This window comes from Candoia aspera, chromosome 4 (genome assembly GCF_035149785.1).
Source record: "Candoia aspera isolate rCanAsp1 chromosome 4, rCanAsp1.hap2, whole genome shotgun sequence".
In the NCBI taxonomy this organism is placed as follows: domain Eukaryota; kingdom Metazoa; phylum Chordata; class Lepidosauria; order Squamata; family Boidae; genus Candoia; species Candoia aspera.
In genome coordinates this window covers 88,698,585-88,724,265 of record NC_086156.1, presented here as the reverse complement: position 1 = coordinate 88,724,265, position 25,681 = coordinate 88,698,585, and the positions used below count along the sequence as shown (strand labels likewise).

Sequence of the window (25,681 nt, the reverse complement as noted above, 5' to 3'; positions counted from 1 at the left end):
AGCAATCATTATTCTTAATTACTCAGCTTTTAAATTAATTACTATGTCTTCAGACATTGCTTCAGTTTGATTATTGAAAATATCTAAATTTATTATAAAAGTGCTGTGCTAAAAGTACTGTGCTAATTAAATAAATATTAGGCAAGATTTACAGGGCTTTTTTAATGATTTTTTTTCTAACATATAAATCCAATTCCAATTAATTTAATGAAAGAGAGAGAGGGAGAGATTGCAGGTTGAGAGATTCAACTTTGCCAATCATAATAATTTTTTCCTACTCCATCATATACTGTAATGACATTTGCAAATTATGCAAGTTTCTGATTGTTGATCATTAGCTCAAGGGAACGATCAACTCATCTTTGATCCAGGACTGATTAGTTGTTCCTGTGGTCCATTATTATTATTATTTCTTTATTTCTTTATTTTTAAATCATCATCTCCAAATCCTTGATTTAAAATCTATCTTTCTCCACCTTTGGCAATTACTAGTTTTCATAGCTATTCATTATTACTGGAAAGATAATAGCTTATCTAAATTAAGATGTCCTGATTTTAATGAATGCATTCAGTGATGATATAATTTGCAAAAAATATTCCATGTTCTGAGCAAAGCTGAACATTTGCTAAATGTGCAAATTAACGTAACTATTATCATGAATCTAAGCAAAAATATTTCAGTAAGAAACTCATTTCTTATTTTTAAAAAATGGGAAAAAGAAATTGCCACATTCAAGAATAATAATAAATGTGGTCATTTGAATATATTATAATTCAATCCATTTTTTAAAAAAATAAAAATCAACAATGCACCAACATTATGACAATTTATTTTTATTGTGTGATGACTTTTCTCTTTCCCTGAGTTAAAAATATTAAGTATAGTTAATATACTTAACTATATTGTTATATAATAATAATAATAATATGTTTTTCTTTTTTTTAAGTCAATATATATATTATACCTTAAAGTTGGCATCTATATCATGTTTATGGCAATGAATTATGAAAGAAATTTCAAAGCAAACATATAAGAAATTATACTGTAAAATAGTATAAATTGAAGCATCCCTTCTGTATAATAGTGTTAACTGTTTTGTCCTTTTATTGAGCCTGAAATACTATCATCATCATCATCATCATCCTTTTCAACAAGTACATTTTAAGAATTCCTTCTTCAATACTAAATCTACTCAAGGAATCATATCTTCATCCAAGATTATTCTTTGGATGAAGATGGCCATACTTAATACAGTGGAAATTTATTGCCCTACTTTAGTTTTAGGCATGTGTAACTACATCTTTGGAGAAACCAGTCACTCTGTATGAGCACAGGTGTTCCAAATACTGTGTGTGTGTGTGTGTGTGTATGATATTTATTTGGAGGGTTTATTTCATTTTTATCCTTTCTTTTTTGTGCAGGGCAGGCTGAAATGAAATATTTTCCTCCCTATGGTAATTAACAAGATAGGCACCCTTCTACCCTTCTATTAGAGAAGATAACTGGTGTTGCTGAGTCTTTCTTCCAGTATAAATGCATCCAGGAAACCACAGCACTTTGAATGAATTTGTTTTAAGGGGCATCCCAGTTCCTGATCACCTTGTAATCATTTTTTTCTTTCTGCTCTTATTTATCTTTGCTTTGTCACTGCTTGGTAATCTAATTATTGTGACTGTGGTTCTACTCAGTTCTTGCCTTCATAGTCCTATGTATTTTTTCCTCTTTAATTTGTCTGTCCTGGAGATGGCATTCACATTCTCCATCATTCCAGCCATACTATCCAACCTCCTATCAACAACAAAAACAATTTCATTTTATGGCTGCCTAATTCAGTGCTACTTCTATTTCTTCCTTGGAGTGGCAGAGTTTCTACTCTTGGCTGTTATGTCCTTTGATCGGTACATAGCAATATGTAATCCTTTGCACTATCATTTTGTTATGAATATGAAAGTCTGTATTTACCTTGTCCTTTCTTGCTGGCTTACAGGGTATTTTTTTATGATCTGGCCTGTGGCTGCTGTAGCCAATCTACCATTCTGCAGATCTAATATCATTGAGCACTTTTTTTGTGATATTGAACCTCTACTTGCTCTTGCTTGTTCCAATACGCAGTACATTGAGCTTCTGGATTTCTCAATAGCTATCATTGTCCTTTTGGGATCGTTGACAATAACAACTGTATCCTATATTTATATCATCACCACAGTGCTAAAGATCCCATGCAGCACTGGAAGACAGAAGGCCTTCTCCACTTGTAGTGCCCACATCATAGTGGCCTCCTTATATTATGGCAGTGCCATATTTATGTACCTGAGGCCATCAAATTCACCGTCGCTGGATCTCAAGAAAGTTGTGAGCATCTTAACAGCAGTAATAACTCCAACACTTAATCCTTTCATTTACACACTGAGAAACAAGAAAGTGAAAGAGGCCCTCAGAGACTTAATAAGACAAAGGTAATATTCACATGTGACAATGCAAGAAACAGTGAATTTCTTTGTGCTTTCTGTGATCATACATAATTAATTTCAATATCGAAGAAATAAGAAAACCATTTAAAAAACTGAAAAAGCTCTTTGATTTTCTATGGAAAAATTGTAAGGGGATCAAAACTGTTCATGAAAGATGTATATGCCAGCAGGTCATCATTGCTCGATTGTTCATACTTTTTGTAAGAAACAAGGTTCATTCTGGGAGATAACAAGTAATTTCATTTCAATTTGGATTTGTAAAATTAGACTGATTGAAATAATGTAATATGAAGCTGGATGTTGAAACACTATTTTCAGAATTTTTTAAAAATATATTTGCATGAAACGATCCCATCTAAATAGTGATAATTACACCACTACATAATTCTATGGCCCTGTTACTTCATAGTCTCAGTCTGACTTTGGGTGTAATGTCTTTTATACAAATTTTATACAAATTTAATTATATTGTATTATATCTATTAAAATTGAGACTAGAGCCAGTTTGGTGTAGTGGTTAAGGCATTATGCTAGAAACCAGGGGACCATGAGTTCTAGTCCTGCCTTAGGCACAAAGCCAGCTGGGTGACCATGGACCAGTCACTCTCTCTCAGCCCTAGGAATCAGGCAATGGCAAGCCACTTCTGAAATCTTGCCAAGAAAACTGCAGGAACTGAGTCAAGGGCAAGAAGGAGAAGAAGGAGATTATTGAGATTACAAATCTGAGAGGAAATTAAAATTGAAATTGAAATTAAAATTAACCAGATTTTTTTTCTTTGAATATCACAGGGCAAACCAGGCATCTAATTACTAGAACTTGATAAGTAATTTGATTAACTGGGCAATATGATGAAGCTGCCATTAATTCTTAATAGATTTTTTTAAAGAGAGATCATATATCCAACTGGGGATTTGACATAAAAGTTTCCCAGATTCACAATTACTAAAAATGTTCTCATCTAAAAAAAATGCAGTAAAAATGTTTTGTCAATGTCATTAATGTATTATGAAAGGGAAATGTAATTTACATTCTTATACCATTTTTTCCCCAAAGAAATCGCATCACTTAAGATTCAAATCCTCATTTTGTCAGGTCTCAGTTCTATCCAGTTTGTTTGTTTGTTCGTTTGTTTTAATTCAAGTACTCACTAGGATTCAAAGAGAATCACAGATTGTGCCTTGGGAATTATTAAGAGAATTTTAATTTCAGGTAAATATACAGTGGTATTGTATGCTGCTCAGTGAGCTTAAAACAACCTTTATGCATTTTATAGAATTTAATTCCCAGCTTTCCACTAAAAGATGGCAGTCAAGTTAGCTTACGAAATAATTAAAACCACAATGGAATTAAAATATAATTACAAGAAAAACCATAAAACAAAGCTACTACATTTTCAGCCACAATAGTGAAAAGGTAATTTAAAGTGTCGCAATTTTATTTTTCCACAAACGTGCAAAGGTCATAATCATAGAAACATTTTTAAGAAATACTTAAAACAAGCACAACATGGTAGCCAGGGATAGATAAAATCTTGGGTGATAAGAAGGAAATACAACAGAATACATACCTTCAGGATCAAGGAAGAAAGCAAAAAACAAAAACAAAACACCTTTCAATCAAAGTTTTCAACAAATAGAGGAATAACACAATAAAAGGAAAATGATAGATTGTTTCAAGAGAATCAGTGAGACCACAGGAAAATTGAGAGCTGATAGGAATACTAATGAGAATCATGGAGTTTATTAATCATGTATGCAATTAAAAGCATAGATAAAAACAGTATGTAAGAATAAAAATAATAAATTGCAACTATAATAATAATGATACATTGTCTGTGTTTATGATTTAACTAGAAGAATCTCATTCCCCCCACCCAAATTTAGGTTTTATGAATGTAAATTAAGATCTGTAAGCAAACAGGAAGAGTTTATACATGGGGATTCTATTACTACAGAGGGGAGGAGAGCCATACATCTACTGTGGGCCATATGCAGGTATCCAGAACCTTATTTTTGGCCCTTAAAACACTCCAGGATCATGACCCTGAAATTCAGAAGCAAAATGATCCATTTTTATCAGCATCTTTTTCTCCAGTTGAGATGTGGGTAAGTTTAAAGAGAATGTTAATGCAAGGCCTCCATGTTTTAAAACATTTCAAATTCCATTCCTTCTAAAACAGGTGGTTTGCTGACAATTCAAAATGTTGAGTGATGGCTCCTGCCTCACAAGAATTTCTCAATCCATAGGCATTCACAGGGGTTCAAGGTGGGGCAGAAGGACATAAGCAATGTTTTGGCATTAGGGCACAAACCTTGTCCCTGTTGTACTTCTACTTCGTTGTCAGATATATGTAAAAAAGGGGCTGAGCTTGTAATTCCATGTCACAATCCTGCTGTCATCATTCTGATGCACAGCAAATTCCTGTGGATGCCTATGTCCCAATCCTTGTTTTAGGCAGCATGGAAATCTACTGGGGCAAGGAAAAGATAAACTCTGGTGTAACTTCAGAAGCACATTTTCTCTCTAGTGGGTATTTTTTTAACCTAACCTCTAAATACGAGGGTTTTTTTTCTTTTTTTTGTCCTACATATCCTTTCTCTTGACAAGTACATCTACATTTCATAAAATCATATCATTGCAGGAGATCTTTTGGCCATCATATTCAAACTATTCATTTTATGATTTTTTTTTTATTATACTTATACTTTTTATTATATTTATACTTTTTATTATACTTCTTTATTATACTTCATTTTATGAAATATAGCCTCCCCAACTATAAGCCCAAGTCAAGCCTTGGCACCTTAAGTTTTCATTGTCAGATTGTTCTCATATTTTCATCTGTTTCGCAACACTGAAATCAAATACTGCAGTGATCTAACGCCATCTAGGGCAGCAGAGTAGGTTTATCACCACATAACTATCTTAAGTCTATTAGGCTCTGTTTTTTTCATCTTTTTTATATATTTCATAAAATTCTAGAGAGCAGAATGACTTTTTCTTAATTCAGCTTAACTCAGTTGTAATGTCTCCTGGGATTTGTAGTACTGTAGTACATCCTCTATTGCTTCAGACTGCAATGCTGGCTTTCAACACTTGACCCTGCAATAAGTCAATTCGTAGATGGTCTCATCAAGGCTGTATTTGTGCTGGGATCACTTCAGTGAGCAGCAGGTTCTTTCTTGCTTCAGCCAAAATATTGCAGAGGAGAGCTATGGTTGTCCTTTATTAAAGGATTCTAACCCCATATAGTTCATCCAGCTGATCCTCAAAACATATTTGGATGGAGCAAAGGTATCTCTACCCATAAGCCATATGGCAGGGAAAAGGCTGTATAGACAGTCTGTTAATAGTTATCCATGCGTATACACACAGACACAGACATACACACATGAACACCCCTTGGCAGCTATTAATGAAGGGTCTGTTTACATCTATGGAATTTATGCTGAATATGAGTGGTCAACAATATTAATGTTGCGAAGTAAAGACTGACCTAATAACAAATATTACTCATGTTCTAAGTTTCCTTCTCTAATATTATGTTACTGTATTCTTTCCACTTCTTATAACGTTTTTTTCCCTGAAAAAAAACAAAATATTGACCATGTGAAGTGGAACTACATTTAAATTTATTGACTATACTGACATACATTTCCAAGCTGAATTCTCAAAGACATTACATAAAATGGACATTTCCAAAGGATTTTTCCTAAGGCTTCCTTTACATCTTTGTTTCTCAGGCTATATAAGAGGGGATTCACCATGGGAGTTAAGATTGTGTAGAATATAGAAAATATTTTGTTGAGGTTCCTCGAAATGCCAAATTGGGGTAGCATGTAGACAACCATGAGAGTCCCATAGAAAAGAGCAACCACTGAAAGATGGGAGGAGCAGGTGGAAAACGCTTTCTTCCTTCCAACTGTGGATGGGATTCTTAAGATTGTGATTATGATATAAACATAGGAAGTTGTGGTGAGAAGGAAAGGAGGCAATGTGAAAGTGCTGGCAAATATGAACACTGTCACTTCTGCCCAATAAGTGTCACTGCAGGAGAGTTTGAGCATAGGTCTTAAGTCACATATGTAATGATCAATTTCATTAAAGCCACAGAAAGTTAACCATGACATTGAAATGGTTGTAATGGTGCTGACCAAAAGCCCACATAACCAAGATCCAGCAGACAGCTTCATACAAAGCCTGCCATTCATAAGAGCTGCATAATGTAGTGGCTTACAAATAGCTAAATACCTATCATAAGACATCACAGAAAGGAGATAACACTCAGTCCCTGCTAGGCATGCAAACATGAAATATTGTACGAAACAGCCTCCATATGAAATCTTTTTTAAGCCAGATGAGAAGTCAGCCAACATTCTTGGAAGGATTGTTGAACTGTAGCAGATCTCCAGACAAGACAGATTGCATAAGAAGAAGTACATGGGAGTATGAAGATGTTGAATAGCTATGATGAGTACAACCATAAGAAGATTCCCAGACAAAGTCAACAGATAGATGCTGAAAAATACTAAGAAGAGAAGAAGATGTGGTCTAAGGAAATCCCCAAATCCTAGCAAAATAAATTCTCTGACAGTTGTTTGATTCTTCCATCCTGTTATTTCCATCAGTTGGCTTCTGAGAATAAAATTAAATAAAGTATGTCTGAAGAAAAAAATGAGAATGTAGTCATTGATCATGCTAGATTATTCACACACATCATTTGATGCTACAACAATGATTATCCATGTTTGACTCAAATTTAAGAACATTTAAAATCTTTCCAGATGTATGCTCATATCATCTGCAACACACATGCAGTACTTTTGTGCATACTGCAGCTTGCAATTTCTTTTCTAGCAGAATCCATATCTTTAATACAGATAAATATATCTGCTATGCAAGCATAGGATTCTTCTCCTGAATAGGTTTTCAGGAAGTGAATACTGAAATGCTCTAGCTGCAGTGATATAAGTACTGCTGGGCCTCCTGTTTCTCAATAGCCTCTGGTATTTAAACAGTTTTGGATCTAAGGAGTTCTAAATTATATATGGAACATACATCAATACAGTATTATTCTTGCCTCACTTCTCTGCAGTAGAATACATAGAGGCCACCAAATCTAGAGGTGAGGAGATAGACAGGCAGTTATCATGTCCTCAGTATCCTCTCCCCAGGATCAGTAATCAATAACATGATTATTAGAATCATGTGAGAAGAAGAACAATGGAAAGGAGCTACTGAGTTATGAAAGATCTCTCTCAATTCCTCCCTTCCATCCCCAATCACATAATCATAATTAAATGATCCAGCAAGTTAGATAAATTTTAAACTGAACAGATCTTTATATGGAAAACTTTTTTATTGATGTGAGGCTGCTTAGTATGAAGACATTGTATAGAATTTCCATCTGTTATATGAAAAAGACCACTTCTCCACTCATTGCAATAGGTTTATACATGAATATTGTAGTTACTTAATGAGTAGCATTTGAGACAGGAAATGGTAGAAGGAATTTACAGATCTGCACTGAAGGAAAAGTCTTGAACAAGGGTACAAATTTAAAACTAGAACTAACAATATAAAGCTAGGAATTAAAGTTTAATTATAGTTCTGTCTTCCATATTTCTGATTCATTTGCTTCATACTCCTTGCCTCAACTGAGATCTAGCGTACAGTGTAGCAGCAGATGGGAAAGGGGGTTTAGTATGTCAGCTTAGTTTTAGTTTGTCCTTAAAATGTATATACTGCATTATGGGGGGGGGGAATTCCACCCAAGGCATCCCACAAAACTATTTTGTAAAGGTGCACTTACCATTTAGTACATCCTCTCTCTGACCTATTTCCATTTTTAAACCACACACACGTGCGCGCACACACACACACACACACACAAACAGTCTTTAAGAACTGGTGCCCAAGTTTGGCTCTTTTAAAAAAAAATTCCTACTCTATCCACTTCTCATTTCTTTTTCCTTTTTGTGATAGGCAGGAACTGTCTTGTTTTATTGTTCTTATATAATCCATGTGATGATTTCTTGTCTCAAGAGTTGGATAAAATATAAAGTTTTCTTATATTCTATTTATTTTTATATTAAATAAAATCAAAGTAATTACCTTCCTCCTTTCTTTCTTCCTTGATCAGATTAAGGTAAAAACCTAATTGCAGTTTGAGGAAACTTTTTTAGGGACTGTAGATTGTCCCTCCCTTCCAAGAATTGGCAAATAAATCAGACTGTTTGGGGAAGAAATAATGCATAGTAATGCATTTTAAAATACACTTCCAGATGTTTTCTATTTCCCCTACACATTGTGGAAAATTTCCTTAAGGGCCTAGGAAATGCTTGTACACAGAATATACAGAAAGCAAAGTCTGCTCCAATTAATTCACTACGTAAATTTTGTTGTTTATTCATTTAGTCACTTCCGACTCTTCGTGACTTCATGGACCAGCCCATGCCAGAGCTTCCTGTTGGTCGTCAACACCCCCAGCTCCCCCAGGGACGAGTCCATCAACTCTATAATATCATCCATCCACCTTGCCCTTGGTCGGCCCCTCTTCCTTTTGACCTTCACTCTCCCTAGCAGCAGCATCTTCTCCAGGGTGTCCTGTCTTCTCATTATGTGGCCAAAGTATTTCAGTTTTGCCTTTAATATCATTCCCTCAAGTGAGCAGTCTGACTTTATTTCCTGGAGGATGGACTGGTTTGATCTTCTTGCAGTCCAAGGCACTCTCAGAATTTTCCTCCAACACCACAGTTCAAAAGCATCAATCTTCCTTCTCTCAGCCTTACGTAAATATTTACCTTAATTCTTAGTACTTATTAAAAGTTGTTTTGCCTTCAGATTCTCCTCAGCCATGCAAAGACATTTTCAGGACAGGGAATTCTACTTAGATGTATCTGCAGGGATGAGACAGCTTTTTCAGTAACCTGTTTTGAGCTACTCTTAACTTAGTCATCCAGAAACACCACAATTCATTCTGTGGCCCCTACTAATATCTCGTCACTGAAGATGGAACTTATCTCTGGTTATACTTGGAATTTTCATAAATCTCAAGTGACTTCATCAAGTGACTTCAATGGATAAATGAATCAATCCCCATTTACCAAAATGGAAGGAAAAAATAAACCATCCTTGTGCTTTATTTATTTTTAGTGCAATTTGTACTGCTTGTGAGAGAAGCTGTGACCATGTGGGAATACAAGGTCAACAACAGGGGACTAGAAGCACTACATATCTTATAGTCAGAGTTAATGATGCTGCAATCCTTCCTTCTTTCCTTCCTTCCTTCCTTCCTTCCTTCCTTCCTTCCTTCCTTCCTTCCTTCTTTCTTTCTTTCTTTCTTTCTTTCTTTCCCTATCATGCACTCTCATTCCTGAAAAGAGAATGAGAAATGAAGTAGTAATCATTTTTGCTAAAGTTTAGGAGCATGCTGAAAATGGTTAAATTGACTTCACCAATTAACAACTCATTAAAAATATAATTGTCACAAACAGAATTTGATTGATTTCCATGCTTTATTTTTTAAAATACAAAAAGAGATTACAAGGATGGATGGATGGATAAACAGGTACATACATACACAACACACACATGTATACCCCCAAAGAGAGATAGAGAGAATGATAGAAGGTAATGTCTGCTATCTTGAGAAAGGGAAGCTTACCATTTTTAAGTCAGCATATACAGCTCAAGACCCTATTAGCCAAGGATAGACGCAATTAAAGATCAATACATCTGCATGAGATCAGGTTGGGGAGTGCTGTAGTGACCATAATTAATAAAGATTTATTCCTACTTAATATGTCCCAAGTGAAAATGTATTAATTCCCAAATTCAGGGGGAAATACACACACACACACACATAGAGAGACACACAGACACATACAAACATACACATACATACATACACAAACACACCTGTCTTTCCATTCACACAAAACACCTCTCTCTCTCTCTCTCTCTCTCTCTCTCTCTCTCTCTATCAAATGCATGCACATGTACATATATAATTTACATCTGAAAAAAGTTAATGACTGAAAGATTAATTTGCTAAATCACAACCATTTTCATTTTGATAGTGAACGAAAACTGGGTCTTGGATTTGTCATGTGTATGACTAATTTCCTGAGACCTTTCCACATGGCTTCCTTCACTTCCTTATTTCTGAGGCTGTAAATAATAGGATTGATTAGAGGAGTCACTACAGTATAGAAGAGAGAGAAGATTTTCTTCAGATGTTTGAGACTCCTACACTGTGGAAGCATATAGACAAGCATCAGGGTTCCATAAAAGAGGGCCACCACAGTGAGATGGGAAGAACAGGTAGAGAAAGCTTTCTGTTTTCCAGTGGTAGATGGGATTCTAATGATGGCATAAATGATGAAAATGTAGGACATCCATGTGAGAAGTAAAGGAGGAAGGGTAAATGCACAAGCAAATGCAAATGCAGTTAGTTCTACAGTGTAAGTATCTGTGCAGGAGATTTCTTTTATGAATGGGGATAAATCACAGAGGTAGTGATCAATTACATTGGGTCCACAGAAGGTTAAGGAAGCTATTGAAAAGACTGTGCATGTGCTAACTAATATTCCACTTGCCCAGGACACAACTGCAAGCTGCAGGCACAACCTATTGTTCATGAGAGTAGAATAATGCAGTGGTTTGCATACAGCTAAGTACCTATCATAAGACATGACAGATAGAAAATAACATTCAGCCCCTCCCAGACAAGCAAATAAATAAAACTGCATGAAGCAAGATTTTATGGATATACTTTTTTTCCCAGTCAGAAGGCTTGATAATGTTTTAGGCAGGATGACAGAACTATAGCAGGATTCAAGCAAAGACAGGTTTAGTAGGAAGAAATACATGGGTGTGTGAAGTTGTTCATCAGTCACAACTAAGAGGACAATAAGAAGATTCCCAGCCATAGTCATCAAGTAGATCACTAAAAACAGTGAGAAAAGAAGAAATTCCAGATTAATGAGATCCCCAAATCCAAAGAGAATGAACTCCGTCACAGCTGATGCATTCTGATTCACTTTGTTGGCCATGGGCTGCATCTTAAGAAAAAATAAATAAATAAAACAAAGTATTTGACATCTTTTGGGAAGGTTATGATGTCCAAATGGCTGTTGCTTGTGGAAGTGTACAAGTTATCATATAAAAGATATTATTTTTGTTCAATTTCTATTAACCATGAACATTAAATTGAACATCCATTTTCAGAGACAAGCCTACCTCTGACCAGTTTCTCAGAATCTAGGGGGATTTGCTCCAAGGCACTTCTGCTAAACTTCAGAGAAGCAGCTGCTGAAAATGGAAAATAGACTAGATAGGCCATGCAGAAATTACTCTTGTTGCTTTATTCTCAGTATAAGAAAATAAGAAAAAAAGCTTAAGGAAATTATTTGTGTATTAAAACCAATAATTGTCCTGCAGTAGAGCCTCATAAGCATTTTTAAAAATGTGTGATTTACCTTATTGGTGAAATAGAATCATGAAGATGTGGTGAAAGTATAATCCATAACTCAAGGCTATATTCAGTTCTCTGCTTCCATTAGAAGATCTGTGATTGGTGCATCTTGCTCAAAAGTGCTAATGTTCTATAGCTCTCCTAATAAACATGATCACTAGTTTACATTCACAAACTGTTCTGACACAAACCTTACCATATTTTCTCTGTTTCTCCTCCTCTCTCCCTCCCTGCCTTCTGAAGAGTTCCACAATAAGGTGAATGTCTCAGTTAAATGGTTATTTATGTGCTACATAGCAAGATAAAAATTCCCCATGACAATTCTATTGAGATGCTCTTCCCTCTATTAAAACAAAACAAAACAAAACAAAACAGAGAGTCTTAGAGGGAATTTTAGGACTAACCAAATGTTAGTTTGCAAATGGACAGGTATATATGTAGAAACACAAAGAGTTTCTTGGCTTCTTAAGGAATGAGAAATGTATTACAGCAAAAACAGCATAATAGACCTTGGCCCATGAAACCTATGATGTAATAAATGTGTTTTTGCCATAATAAACCAATACAGCTACCCCTCTGGAAACAAAGTTTGTGTTGGAAATGATCTCTCTGATGTATATACAGCATTATTACCATGGTGAGAGAGGAATTTAGAATGATTATACCCATAACTGAGGAAACAAACCGAGACCCAAAAAGAAAACACCTAAGCATGTGTTAAGAAAAAGTTGGAATCTTCCATTCCTGACATAGTAATGATATACTAATTTTCAATAAATATGTTTTCTGTATTAAATTACAGTATGTTGATCTCATCTTCTCCATACTGAGAAGAATATTGATAATAGAATAATATTGTTGCAGTTTTTGCTGTTGCTCTTACTACTTCTACTAGCAGTAGTATGTTCAACTTACATCTGATTAGGATTCCAAAATAAGTAAAATTGTGATGAAGTTCACTGTAGCCACCAGTAGATTGTGCCAACTCTGAACAGTTTTCTAACTTCCTTATACACCATAGTAGCTCAAAACCTGCTTGTAGGAGGATCTCAGTCAACATCTCTGCCATCTATTTTTGATGCTGGTTCCATTTAATATAGTATTTCTCTCCTCTTTCAATACATTGATGTTCAATGGATTTAGCCTTTTATTTTAATGCTATTATATTTTTATTCTACTTTTTTACCATAATAATAGACCAACTTGTACTATTATTATATTCCTCCTGCTAATAAAGCCAGAGTAGAGTACAAAACAACAGCATAATAGCAACAAAAAACTTTGTTGTCACACTCACTGATCAAATGTTCCCAGAACACTATATCAGGAGCGCATTCAACTTCTGAAGACCCATGTCAACTTGCAGGTCACCAGGCAGGAAGGGGAGTTGGATTGGAATGTGAACTGAATTGTTTGGGCTAGAGGCATCTGGCCAAGGTCATAAAAAGAGACACCGTTCCGGCCATCTGTTGGCACAGCAGGAAGGGGGTGCATTCCTTGGTGGGCAGTGGGGGGGAAGATGGGAAGTCTGTGATTTTAAATTGTAGAATGCGCAGGAAACCACCATTTGCAGCTTTTACCTTGTACTAGATGCTTCACTCATTAAACAGATTTATAAGAATCCTTATGAGTTGTAGTTAATGAAGCTTGAGTGACCAAGTACTGAAATTTGTATAAGAAAACAAAATTTAAGTACAAGATTTTCTATCTTGACAATCTACAAAGTGTCATTAAAAGAATTTATAAATGCAATAGATCCCACCCATAAGACACCATATTTAACACAGCATATTTGGTACTAAATGAACTTCAGAACCACTGCTCCTGTACAGCACCCAGTGATAGTCAAATTGGGGTAGTCTATAAATACCATTAAACAAACAAACAAACAAACATTAAAGATATGCGTCACAAACTTACACATTTCATATTCTGATCACAAGATAAAATACCGTATTCTACAAATTTGTCTCACATTCTGGAAACTGTTGATAAAGGTCACAGGTTCCAGAAGCTGTTAAGCACTGCATCAGTCAGAGCACTTATACTGGTGATAGGCACACTCCTGGCTACAGCATTTAGCTTTCAGCAATAATTATAGATCCAATTATTTGGAGAATGAAACAGAACCAATTTTATTAAATCATTTGGAGACCTCTGCAAGATGGCTTCAGTTCTATTATATTCTCAGCAACACACAAGTAATACCCCTTTTGAAGTTCAAACACAGCTGCCCTAGAATCTGGAAGGAATAAACTAAAATCTGGCCTGACTGCTAAGAGACCAGAACATTACACTGACCACCATGGTTACCTGGAATTCCAGCAGTAAAGCTGAATGAAGAAAGATGGCACATCTTGGATGGAAAGTACAGCTTTTTCCATGTCTCAGGACTTGCTAATCTCTATCATATCCATTTTATAAGGATTCAGTTGGCTTGCCTTTATTCAGATTTGCCACCAAGAGTGAACAGTGAGAAAATAATAGCTAGAAGTTTTAATGAAAAATAAAGAGCTATGTCATCCATTTGACAGTAACACAAAATGTGAATCAAGGGCACTAACCCAATGGATCCCAGAGATTTTGAATTACAAGTATTATTGGCCTTCGTAAACAGCAAGGGACTGTGGAAGTTGTAGCCTATCTTTGTCATATTTGATCTTTCATAGCAGGATCATACCTGCTGTGTTGAATATAAACAAGTAATTGAACAGTGCAGGACAACACAGAAATAAGTATAGTAATAATGGAGTAATCCTAGAAACCTCAGGTTGGAATATACCCCAACTTCTGACCATGGGGCTAGGTTGGAAGGCTATATCAGAAGGTTTCTGGATGTGGAAAGTTTTTAATAGTCTGGTATGGTATGATAGTTTGGTATGACATCCCTATGCTGGACAGTAAGTAAGACATTGGAGCAAGAATGAATATTAATTTGTGGTTAGTCATCAGTACAATGCCCATTTTCTTGGGGACCCTCTACAAAAAGTATCTTGAGAAATAAGGAAGTAAGCACAACCTCAATTATTTACCTAATGCAAAATTCATAAACAGAGATTATAAAGAAGTAGTAAACACAGACACACACACACACACACACAAGTGGCTACTGCTGCATGCATTATCCCTGGGAAAGATTTCATTTTCACTATCTATATGCATTATGAGTTCACACACATCTGTGAATGAAAAGCATTCAGCGATATGTAAAACAGATGCAATTCTTTATAGCTTATAATCTAAAAATTCTCATAATTCTTTAGATTATGAGCTATAAAACTGTTTAATGCATATCTAATTTTATTTTTCATCCTGAGATTACCTTTTGACTACTTTTCCACAACAAATCAATTTCTGACAGAGCAAGACACAATAAAGCAAAAAGATTTTTTTATATATTTTGGACAGGGGAGAATACAGTAATGTTGCTTATTGCTCAGGTTCTTACAATAACAACAACAAAAGTTTAAACAATCAAATGAAGAAATATCCATCCAATACCTTTATTCACACTAAAATGGTTGCATCTCAGATTCCATTATAACATTTAAAACATAGATTTCTCAAAAGTTGTGAATATGATTAACTTCCTGATAGCTCTCTGCAATGCCTCCTTTACCTCTTTATTTCTCAAACTGTATATCAGAGGATTGACCATGGGAGTCAAGACCGTATAAAACAAGGAAAATATTTTCTTCAAATTTCTGAGGTCTTTGGATGGTGGGAGCATATAGACAATCATTAGTGTGCCATAGAACAGGGCCACCACAATGAGGTGAGATGAACAAGTAGAGAAGGCCTTTTGTCTCCCAGTGATAGATGGGATCCTGAAAATGGAAACAATAATAAGAACATAGGAGGTCAAGGTGAGGAGAAAGGGAGGCAGAGTAAAAATGCAGACAAATGCAAAGGATGATAATTCCACTGAGTGTGTATCACTACATGAAATTTGTTTTATGTTAGGAATAATATCACAGAAGTAATGATCAATGATATTGGGGCCACAGAAAGATAACTGGGATGCACTGATTGTTATGCTTATGCCAACCAAGAAGCCATTTAACCAAGATCCAGCTGCCAGTTGTAAGCATAAATGACGTTTCATGAGAGCACTGTAATGCAAAGGCTTGCATACAGCTAAATATCTGTCATATGACATTACAGACAAGAGGTAGCATTCAGACCCGCCGAGGCAAGAAAAGAAAAAAAATTGTATGAAGCAAGCTTTTATAGATATAGTTTTTTCTCTGGTCAATTCGTACAGAAGCCCTGGAGGCATCAACCTGGCTCAAGCAAAGAGTTCAAAAGGTGAAAAACACTTTGTGCAGATCTATTGTTTTTTTCAAAGTTATCTCCACCTGCAGACATAACAGGGAGTGTTCTTACAGTAGACTCCCTTAAGCACATAAATGCCATTTGTTCACACATGAAATTTACCAATCCCCAAACAGGAAGGGGTGACCATAGAGAGAATGTAACTTCTTCTTCAGCCTCTTCCCCCTGTCTTCCCCCTATATATATTATCCCCCTATAATTAGCTGAGAAAGAAATATCTGCTTTGCATCAATCAGGATATATTGAGTGGACTACTGTTCAAGCAATTTTTTTCTAAGATCCTGGCAAATAATAATACAAACAGAAATATTAACTGTTGGTGAATGCATTTAATATTACTTCTACCTTAGACCAAAAAGCATATATGTATATGTGGCCTCAAGAAAACATCGAAGGAGGCTGAAGATGACCCTAAGGAGCCGGCAGGAAATGCCAGCCACCTGCCATGAAGGGTGCCTACGGGCAGGTGGAGGAGGATGGGTGCGAGGATGCTATGGTGAGTGCTGACTGTCCCACTTTAGCAGTAAAAGTGAAATTGGGTTCCTGCACAAAGACTACAGAAGTCCGAGCTTTGGTTGACTCTGGGTGCTCCAGGTGTCTGATTCACCCTGATCTGGTGGCTGCTTTGGACCTGCCTAGCTATCCCCTCCAGCAGCCTTTGATCTTCACACATTTGGATGGTTCAACGGTGGCGGGAGGGGGGGTGGCAACCCATTTCACTGGAACTGTCGCAATGCAAATGGGCAGCCACCGTGAGTCTTTAAAGTTTGTAGTGGCACCTGTTCTTGTTCAGCCTCTTCCCCCTATCTGCACTCAAAAGCAGGTAATACTATACATATATTGGTGCAGGGTTATACTGAGATTTAAAGCTTAGAATTTATAAATTGGTATCTGGTACCAAAGCTAGCTGATTTCTGTATCATGTATTGTTTCCTTATTTTTCTTCCTTGGAGTACTTATGATTCTTTTTGTGAAGTTCTCACTGAAAAAGAAGCAAAATTATTTCTGTTTTCTAATGAATTGTATCTCATCACTTCTTCCTGTAGGGTACTAACTGTCCCATGCTATCTGTCTCTGTCTTTGTCTATTGGAAGTGAAAATGATAGAGGAAAACTAGAGAGATCACTTAAGTACCTCAAAAATGTGATTCTGAATCCCCAAATAATATTTATTGCTGTAATAAACAAAATGAAATTTAAATAATGTATAGCCAAACACTTGGCTTTAAAATGTTCCTGAGGTTCCTAAGCAGAGATTTAGCTGGCTGTTTTGACCACTGATCTGCTCCATCTCACCTCAGGCCCTTTCTTTCTCAGTCTGTTATAGGGAAAACTCAGGGAGATTTAGAGGACCCATACCTGGAGCTGTGGAAGGCTGAAGTCACAGCAGAGGTGCATACGGATACGGTTGGGTACTTCTACTCTTCTTTCCAAAACTTTATTAAACATGATAGAGTTTCTTTAAATCTTGATCATTCTGTGTTTTAATGGAACATGTGATATACAGAAAAAGAGAAATTGTACACTTAAAAAATTCACCATGACAGAGGGAAACATTTGCCAAATTTCTGTATTTTTTTAACTCTGCAACTCATAATAAATATTATCCATAAACATGTTTCGTAAATTTCCCTTCAAGATTATTTTTCCTCTGTCATACATTCTATGATATTTATTAGAGTCTGTACATCAAATACAATACAATTCCCCACCACCTCCTCAACTGCATCACAATTTTTAGATTACAATTTATTTCTGAATTGTTTTTAAAATAATAATAATAGTAATAATAATACATTAAACTTGTATGCCGTCCAACTCTCAATGACACTAAACTGTATTACAGTTGCTGGAAAAACACAGGTTATACCCACTAAATAACCTTTTAAGAATGTACTGTATTTTAAATATGAGGATATAGGGAACAAAATATCCTCTGTTATAACTTTACAAGTTGCACACATTTTGTTTCTTTTATTTTTGGTACTTCCCCATGGTACATCTAGAAAAAGAAAGCCAAGCTACGAACAGATGCAATCTTCTTTTCACCATAATAATAATAATAATAATAATAATAATAATAAGGAGAAGAAGAAGAAGAAGAAGAAGAAGAAGAAGAAGAAGAAGAAGAAGAAGAAGAAGAAGAAGAAGAAGAAGAAGAAGAAGAAGTAAAATTATCATTTCAACTGATCTATGACTTCTAAATTGACCTGGAATGTTGGCTGCATTGCATTATATAGCCTTAAGTTTCATTTGGTTTTAAATATGTAAAGAAGAAGTACTTACTATGAAACTGTTTTTACATAAAATATAATAGTTATGTTTCATCTCCAGTTTTGGGCCAATAAAATATTTTTGGGTCTAATAAAAGGAATAGTATTTCTAAATTAGAAAGGGAAAACAGGAGTATCCAATCAGATACTGTGAGTGGTCCAGGTAGCTCACAATTTTTTTCTCAGTATTTTTCACAAAGATTTATCATTCCTATAGGGAAAGTACTTCCTTTTGAATTTGCTTTTTTTTTCCCTCTGTACTCCTGGGATAGCACATTATTCCAAATATGACAAAATAACAACAGCAAGGATAAATAAATAAAAAATAATAATACCCAATGCCTTAAAAAATAGTTTGTACTTCTACTAATTTTAGGGGTTCTCTGAAATATGATGAAAATTCCTCTGTATGCAGAGCAGACCAGATTGGGCCATTTTTGACTTATGAGAAACAGTATCTATGGATTGGACACATTCTCTCTCTCCCCTATTTATCTGCTTATCCATCCCCTGCACCATGTGCATAGAAGCTTCCTTGAGCATCCAATGAATTTATTTAAATCAAATAAATAAATAAATAAATAAATAAAGATGCTTTAAATAAGTGCCTCCAAATTTATCTCCACGGATTAAAGATTAATTATTACAAATGTCAAGGGAGATTTTTCTACCTAAGGGCAAAATACAAATAAGCACCTTACAGAGAATGCTACATTTACACAGAATTGCTTACTATTAGGAAAATAAAAGTGTGAAAAGGCATTGTTGCATCAACAAAGAAGCTTCAAAGGAACATTTCTAGACATCATCTTCTATGGAAATTATGCTGGTGAGCTAAAATCTTTTGAGAAGAGTTGTACATTTGTTCTGGTCAGATTTCAGTAGTTTCAGAAAAGAAATTCTGCAAGAGGACCCCATACAGTTGTAGAATTGCAGCTGTATGCTTGAATTAGAAAATAGACTGTGCTGTGCTTTCTACCAAGGTTTCATCGATAAGTCATGTACCTTTCAGACTAAAGGTAGGCAATCTTTTTGCTTCTTTCTTTCTTTCTTTCTTTCTTTCTTTCTTTCGACAGAGGACATGATGACAATATAGTGATGTCTCTGGAGAGGGTGAGGCTGAAATCTTTGTCTCTATTATTTGTTTGTGGAGGTGGAAAATTTAAGAAGGCTCCAAGTGCCACAGTAATTGGGCTGGGGTTACATTCCCCAGCCCATGAGTTGCTGTTTGTCCACTCCTAGGTGATTCATTGAAGGAGGGAGGGTAGGAGGTGGGCTGTGGGTACAAAGGAAAGAGCCCTCATGAGTAAGTTGAGAACACATGACAAATAAAAAGCACTGACAAATTTTTTTTGCAAATCATTGTAAGATGTGTTGGGTGTATCAGGTAGCAAGCACATCTCCTTTCTCTTTTTTAACAGAAAGAAGAAGAAGAATGCTGATCAAGGAATTAAATAAATGAAATATTAGGAGATCAAGAAAATCCTTATTTTTACAGCCACATCTTTGAATTGCAGTTCAGTCCCCAAATTTATATTTATGTTTTGGAACCTTTTTTGGTCAGTAATAGTTGTTTTTTGAAATTGATAGTGATATTGGAAGGGGTGCAGGTAAATAAAAATAGCCAACACACAATGCGACAAACAGTGTTCCAGTTTCTTTTTGTTCTTAGAAGTGCTGGAGAATAAATGTCATCTCTGTGACTCACTTCAAGCAGTGCCCTATCAAACCCATCAGACCTTTGAAAGATTATTTTAATTCAAAAAGCATGGGGACTGATATGGTGCAAAACAAACGATGATTTTGCAGTAGTATCATCTTTATTTCCAAACATTTCTCTAAACCCATGAATCCCCCATATGCACTGATAATCGTAAACCAACGCTTTGCTTGGAAGAATGCCTGCCGCTCAGAAAATATAACCTGAAGTGGTAAGGAACAACTGGGTTGTGGGAGGTAGAGATTTCATGGGATTCAATTTCACTAGCTCACTTTCTGATAAATTAATATTTTGTAACCGAGCACACCCACCAGATCAAACTTTATGTGAGAACACTCGGGACATGACCTCAATATTCCAAATATTGCACGTGATCTTCTGAAATATCATAGTTCTTCGTTGTTCATTGCTACTTAAACAGCGTCATAATTGTCCACCTTCTCAGCTACACAGATTTTCCTTCTTTGCCTCCAATTTGAACTCTCTTGGTGAAACTTGTGGAACGGCTTGTTTTCTCTAGATGCAGCAAATATGACAAATCATACTAACGTTTCTGAATTCATACTGCTTGGACTTGGGGATTTCTCAAAAGCACAAGTACTTCTTTTCTCATTCTTCTTAGTCATTTACATAGTAACTATGGCTGGGAACTTCCTTATTGTCATGTTGGTTGTGACTGATCAACATTTCCACACTCCCATGTACATTTTCCTAGGGAATCTAGCTTTTCTGGAAGCCTGCTGCAGCTCAACTGTTATTCCTAAAATGTTGGTGATCCTGCTAACAGGAGATAATCGTATACTTTTTAAAGCCTGCTTCATACAATTTTTTATATTTGCTTGCCTAGGAGGTGCTGAATGCTATCTCCTAGCGATGATGTCTTATGACAGATACCTAGCCATATGTAAGCCACTTCATTATGCTAGTCTCATGAATGGCAAACTGAGTTTCTACTTAGCAGCTGTGTCTTGGGCAAGTGGTTTGTTGGTGAGCACAAGCTTAAGTTTGAATATATCACAGTTATCTTTTTGTGGCCCCAATGAGATTGATAATTATTTTTGTGATGTTACTTTTGACCTAAGAGAAATCTCCTGCAGTGACACCTACCTCTCTGAACTATCTTCCTTTATATTTGCCTGTATATTTACCCTGCCTCCACTTGTTCTCATCTTGACCTCTTATATTTCCATCATTGTTACTATCCTGAGAATGCCATCCATCACTGGAAAGCAAAAAGCTTTCTCCACCTGTTCTTCTCATCTCATAGTGGTCGGCTTGTATTATGGAACACTGATGCTTGTCTACCTTCTCCCAAGAACCAAGAAATTAACACATGTGAAGAAATTCTTTTCTCTCTTCTATACAGCCTTGAGTCCCATGATTAATCCTCTCATATACAGTCTTAGAAACAATGAAGTCAAGTTTGCCTTGAGCAGTGGGTTGGAGAGACTTATACTATGCATGACACATCATAATGTCAAGTTTTGGAAGTAAGCTAATTGGAAAGACAATGCAGATTCCTTGTCATTTAGGATTGACTCACACAGGAAGAAATACATTTCTCATGTTTGTTTTTAATGAATCTTCTTTTTTTGCCTTGGTTTCAGAAGACTATAAGATATGGAAGATGATCCTATTAGGACATATTGTTATTTGATGTTTACATGCACACAAACACACCAGATCTCTGCAAAGTGATTCCCTTTGTGTGGTCACCAGGAGCCCAATTGGGGCGTATTTTCAAGATGGAAAAGAAAACTCTCTGCCTTGACTTCTCCATTTGAGAGCATGGGGGGTGGGTTCTTTATTTTGCTAGCAAAATTTTCAAGGAAACTGGCAACTTCTACATCTCATGACAGCTTTGATGTGATGACATCACAGTTTAATTGCAAAGACACTGGAAGGGTGGATGTCAAAGCCTTTCTCAAAGTGAAGCTCCCTCAATGTTTTCTTGAGACCACATATACGTATATGCTTTTTGGTCTAAGGTAGAAGTAATATTAAATGCATTCACCAACAGTTAATATTTTTGTTTGTATTATTATTTGCCAGGATCTTAGAAAAAAATTGCTTGAACAGTAGTCCACTCAATATATCCTGACTGATGCAAAGCAGATATTTCTTTCTCAGCTAATTATACTTAGGTGCAGTCTGTTGATCCAGTATTTATTTATTTATTTATTCATTCATTCATTTATTTGTGTGTGTATGTGTATGTATATGTGTGTGTGTGTGGATGTATGTATGTATATGTATATGTATATATATAACAACTGCCCAGAGTCCCTCTTGTGCAGAGGAGATGGGCAGTGGCAATAATTGAAAAATAAATAAATAAATGGTGTGCTTCTGTGCTTCTTAAAGAGACATGTGCTATAACTGGCCTGCGTATATTCCATAGATAAACAGGCAATTACGTTTGAATAATTGTTGCAGAAAGCCATTTTATAAAAATAGTCCAGGAATGATATTACTATTATCATTGCTGAGATATGTAATTGTCTATTATTTAGGATCTTTACTTTTTTTAAAAAATAAGACTATCTAATCTTAGGGTCTCAGTGAACTGTTCTAACTAGTAATGGATCTAGGTACCAGGTCCTCACCGGGGCATATAAATGACAATCATATGTGATGTCTTCTATAGCTTGTGCACCACATACTGTATGCAGTTCCTTTCCTCATATGGCATTTTCTAGAAACATCTGTATTTTGCTATGAAGTTCCATAGATTGAATCTTGACCTGGTAAAGGCTGTTCTTTGGCCCTCTGTCAGGCCCATAGTTAAGGTCCCTCCCCCCCCCCCAGTTTTAAATGACATTTTGCTCTTGGTTAACCATTTTAGGGATTTAGTGCTTATAAATGGACTACCCATGAAAATTATTTGCAAATGGCAATTGGTGCAAAATGCATCAAGCAGGCTGCCATCTGGTACAAAGTAGGGGGATCACATGTTGCCTGTACTGAAAAAGTTCTGTAGTTTGTAAAATGCCTACAGCACACAGTTTAAGGTGTTACTGGATTTTAAAGCCCTAAAAGGTTTAAGACCTTAATATCTATGGGAATCTTTCTTCTATGAACTTTCCTGGTTATTTAGAACATCAGGAGAGGCCATTTGAAGAAGTTCCCACTGCCAAGAAACTTGACCTTGTCTTGTAAGGATCTGTGGCTATGGAGCGCTCTTCCCTGAAAGGAAAATGAAAATCTATCTATTATCTACAGTATCTATCTATCTATCTATCTATCTATCTATCTATCTATCTATCTATCTTCTATCTATCTATCATAATCTTTTGTCTGGGTTTTAACTGCTGATGGTTTTTCATAATTTTAATTTCCATTTCAATTGTGTTTTGTCTTTTGTTTTAATTGTTGTAAATGCATATATAAGCTGAAAGGCAGGGTATATATTTAATAAATAGATAAATAAACTGGAAGATATTTGGCCACTCTATCCATTAGTTTATTGGTTGAAATTATGCTCCTTGGAAATTAATCCTGCACCCCTTAGAAATTTCTCTGTTGGATGCAACTTGTTTTTATCTTCAAGTGGCTGACATAGAGTAAAGACTTTATTAGGTTCAGGTATAGGAGGAAGAGTTATAAATTAACTATCACTTAAGATTTTGCATAACTTATATTATGCTTGCAGTTAAATATAATTACAAATTTGTTGGAACTGTCTTGTTTTGTTTTGTTTTGTTTTATTAAAACACTTGTGCTCTGTTCAAGAGAATATAAAACTGTGCCTGCCTTTCTGTTCTTCTTGAATCTTTGATTTTACTTTTCAAAAATTACAGAAATATGTATGATAAGCAGAACTTTTCCATGGGAAACTGAAAGCTAGCACATTTATGAGAGGTTGAAGGTTAGCATAGGAAGATGGCTGGTTTGATGCATAAGGGCTTGGAGTTCCTGACATCTTTGAAGATTCTAATATAAGAAATGTAAGAAAACATAAGAAAATCAAAGAAACCAGTCAACAGATCCCACATCAAGAAGTTAGATGGTTTACAGACTGGATTTGATGAAGGTGTAAGTGTCATGTTCACTGTTCAAATGTGCAATGTACATTGTAACGTTTCATATGCCATGGTGCTGACACGCGTTTCTGTTTGGGAGGGGGCTGTTGTGAAACCTTGTACCAAGCTCTGTATCTATGTTCATTGCAACGGAATGCGTTTGGGTTATGTGCTCTGCTCAAGGACTTTTCCCGCGGACCATCAGAAGCCGTTAGGAGCAGCTGGGATTGTGAGCTTGGGAAGGTTTTATGGGGGGAGGGATCTCATTTGTACTGAGGGTTTTTAGTTTGCTTTTGGCATGCTTTTTTCATTCTCAGCATTCTTTGTGAACCTGCATACTATTCTTTAATAAATCAGATGTCTTTGTGAATCTGCTTATGAGTCTGATGGTGTTTTAGAATAGGCAATCATTACACAAAGCTGAGAATCCAAAAAGTTATACCGTTAGCTCCTACCAAGAAAAGTTCTTGTGAGGGAAAATAGTGCCCGAGTCAAAGGTTAAGTGTAGAGAACTGAGCCTCACCCCAGAACCCTCAGGTTTCTGGCAGGATTCGAGTTCCAGCCCTGAGGTGGAGGAATCCGACAATGGGGGAGAACCAGAGCAGCCGGCACCCAACAAATCGCCCGCAGAGTTGATCACCTGGGATGCAGTGGGAGAATTGCATCGGTTCCCACTGACCCCAGATGTAGAGATTACCACGGTGTCAACGGAGAGACAGCCTAACACGCGAGGGAGGGAGGAATCTCAACCCCCTGAAAGGCTGAGTGGTAGAGGCCAAAATAGAATTGATAGAGTACATGTTAAGAAACGTGTCTCTATCATGGGGGGGGGGGGCAGCCAAGGCGTGAAGGAGATTCCAGTTCTGTGCAATCATCCCTCATCCTCCCACCTGGACTGCTGGCGGAGCAGGGATGTAGACTACTCCGGGATAATCTCCACCCCACAGAGTTCAACCACCAGTGTCCCCACCCCGTGGAGGGAAAAATACAGTAACCTGGGGCCCAACCACTCAAGCAGCAGCTGATTCAGCTCCAACAGGAGTGGGGGTGAAAGACTTTTCCATTAAGTTTGATGGGGATCCAACCAAGTTATCTTTCTTCCGCACTAACGCTAAAAGTTACATGAGGCAGTTTGGACCATACTTCCCTTCTGAAGAGGCTAAAATAATGACCATTGCCACCAAGTTGAAGGGACGAGCAGCTGACTGCTATGTTCAATTAAGTGAGGCTGACTCCCCTGAGCTTCAGCACTTTGAATACTTCATGGGGGCGTTAAAGCTACATTTTGAGGATCCTCTGGCCAGGGCAAGAGCTAGAAAGGTGTTGAAGGATCTTACCCAGGGACAACTGTCTGTAGCTGATTACACCCTGGAATTTAGGG

General features: G+C 36.3%; 5 protein-coding genes across 5 annotated transcripts; 2 read left to right on the top strand and 3 right to left on the bottom strand.

Moving 5' to 3' along the window:
• The first annotated feature begins 1,534 nt into the window (after nt 1-1,534).
• On the top strand, nt 1,535-2,461 carry LOC134496390 (olfactory receptor 6M1-like). Its single transcript, XM_063302122.1, has one exon. The coding sequence runs from the start codon at nt 1,535-1,537 to the stop codon at nt 2,459-2,461; it is 927 nt and encodes a 308-aa protein (XP_063158192.1).
• A 3,644-nt stretch (nt 2,462-6,105) lies between these two features.
• On the bottom strand, nt 6,106-7,098 carry LOC134496389 (olfactory receptor 5AR1-like). The gene has a single exon (XM_063302121.1). It carries the CDS (start codon nt 7,096-7,098, stop codon nt 6,106-6,108), a length of 993 nt encoding a protein of 330 aa, XP_063158191.1.
• Nucleotides 7,099-10,542: 3,444 nt separating this feature from the next.
• Nucleotides 10,543-11,529, bottom strand: LOC134496388 (olfactory receptor 10A3-like). The gene has a single exon (XM_063302120.1). The coding sequence runs from the start codon at nt 11,527-11,529 to the stop codon at nt 10,543-10,545; it is 987 nt and encodes a 328-aa protein (XP_063158190.1).
• Nucleotides 11,530-15,498: 3,969 nt separating this feature from the next.
• LOC134496387 (olfactory receptor 10A7-like) lies at nt 15,499-16,110 on the bottom strand. Its single transcript, XM_063302119.1, has one exon. The coding sequence runs from the start codon at nt 16,108-16,110 to the stop codon at nt 15,499-15,501; it is 612 nt and encodes a 203-aa protein (XP_063158189.1).
• Nucleotides 16,111-20,809: 4,699 nt separating this feature from the next.
• LOC134496386 (olfactory receptor 10A7-like) lies at nt 20,810-21,772 on the top strand. The gene has a single exon (XM_063302118.1). It carries the CDS (start codon nt 20,810-20,812, stop codon nt 21,770-21,772), a length of 963 nt encoding a protein of 320 aa, XP_063158188.1.
• The last annotated feature ends 3,909 nt before the right edge of the window (nt 21,773-25,681 follow it).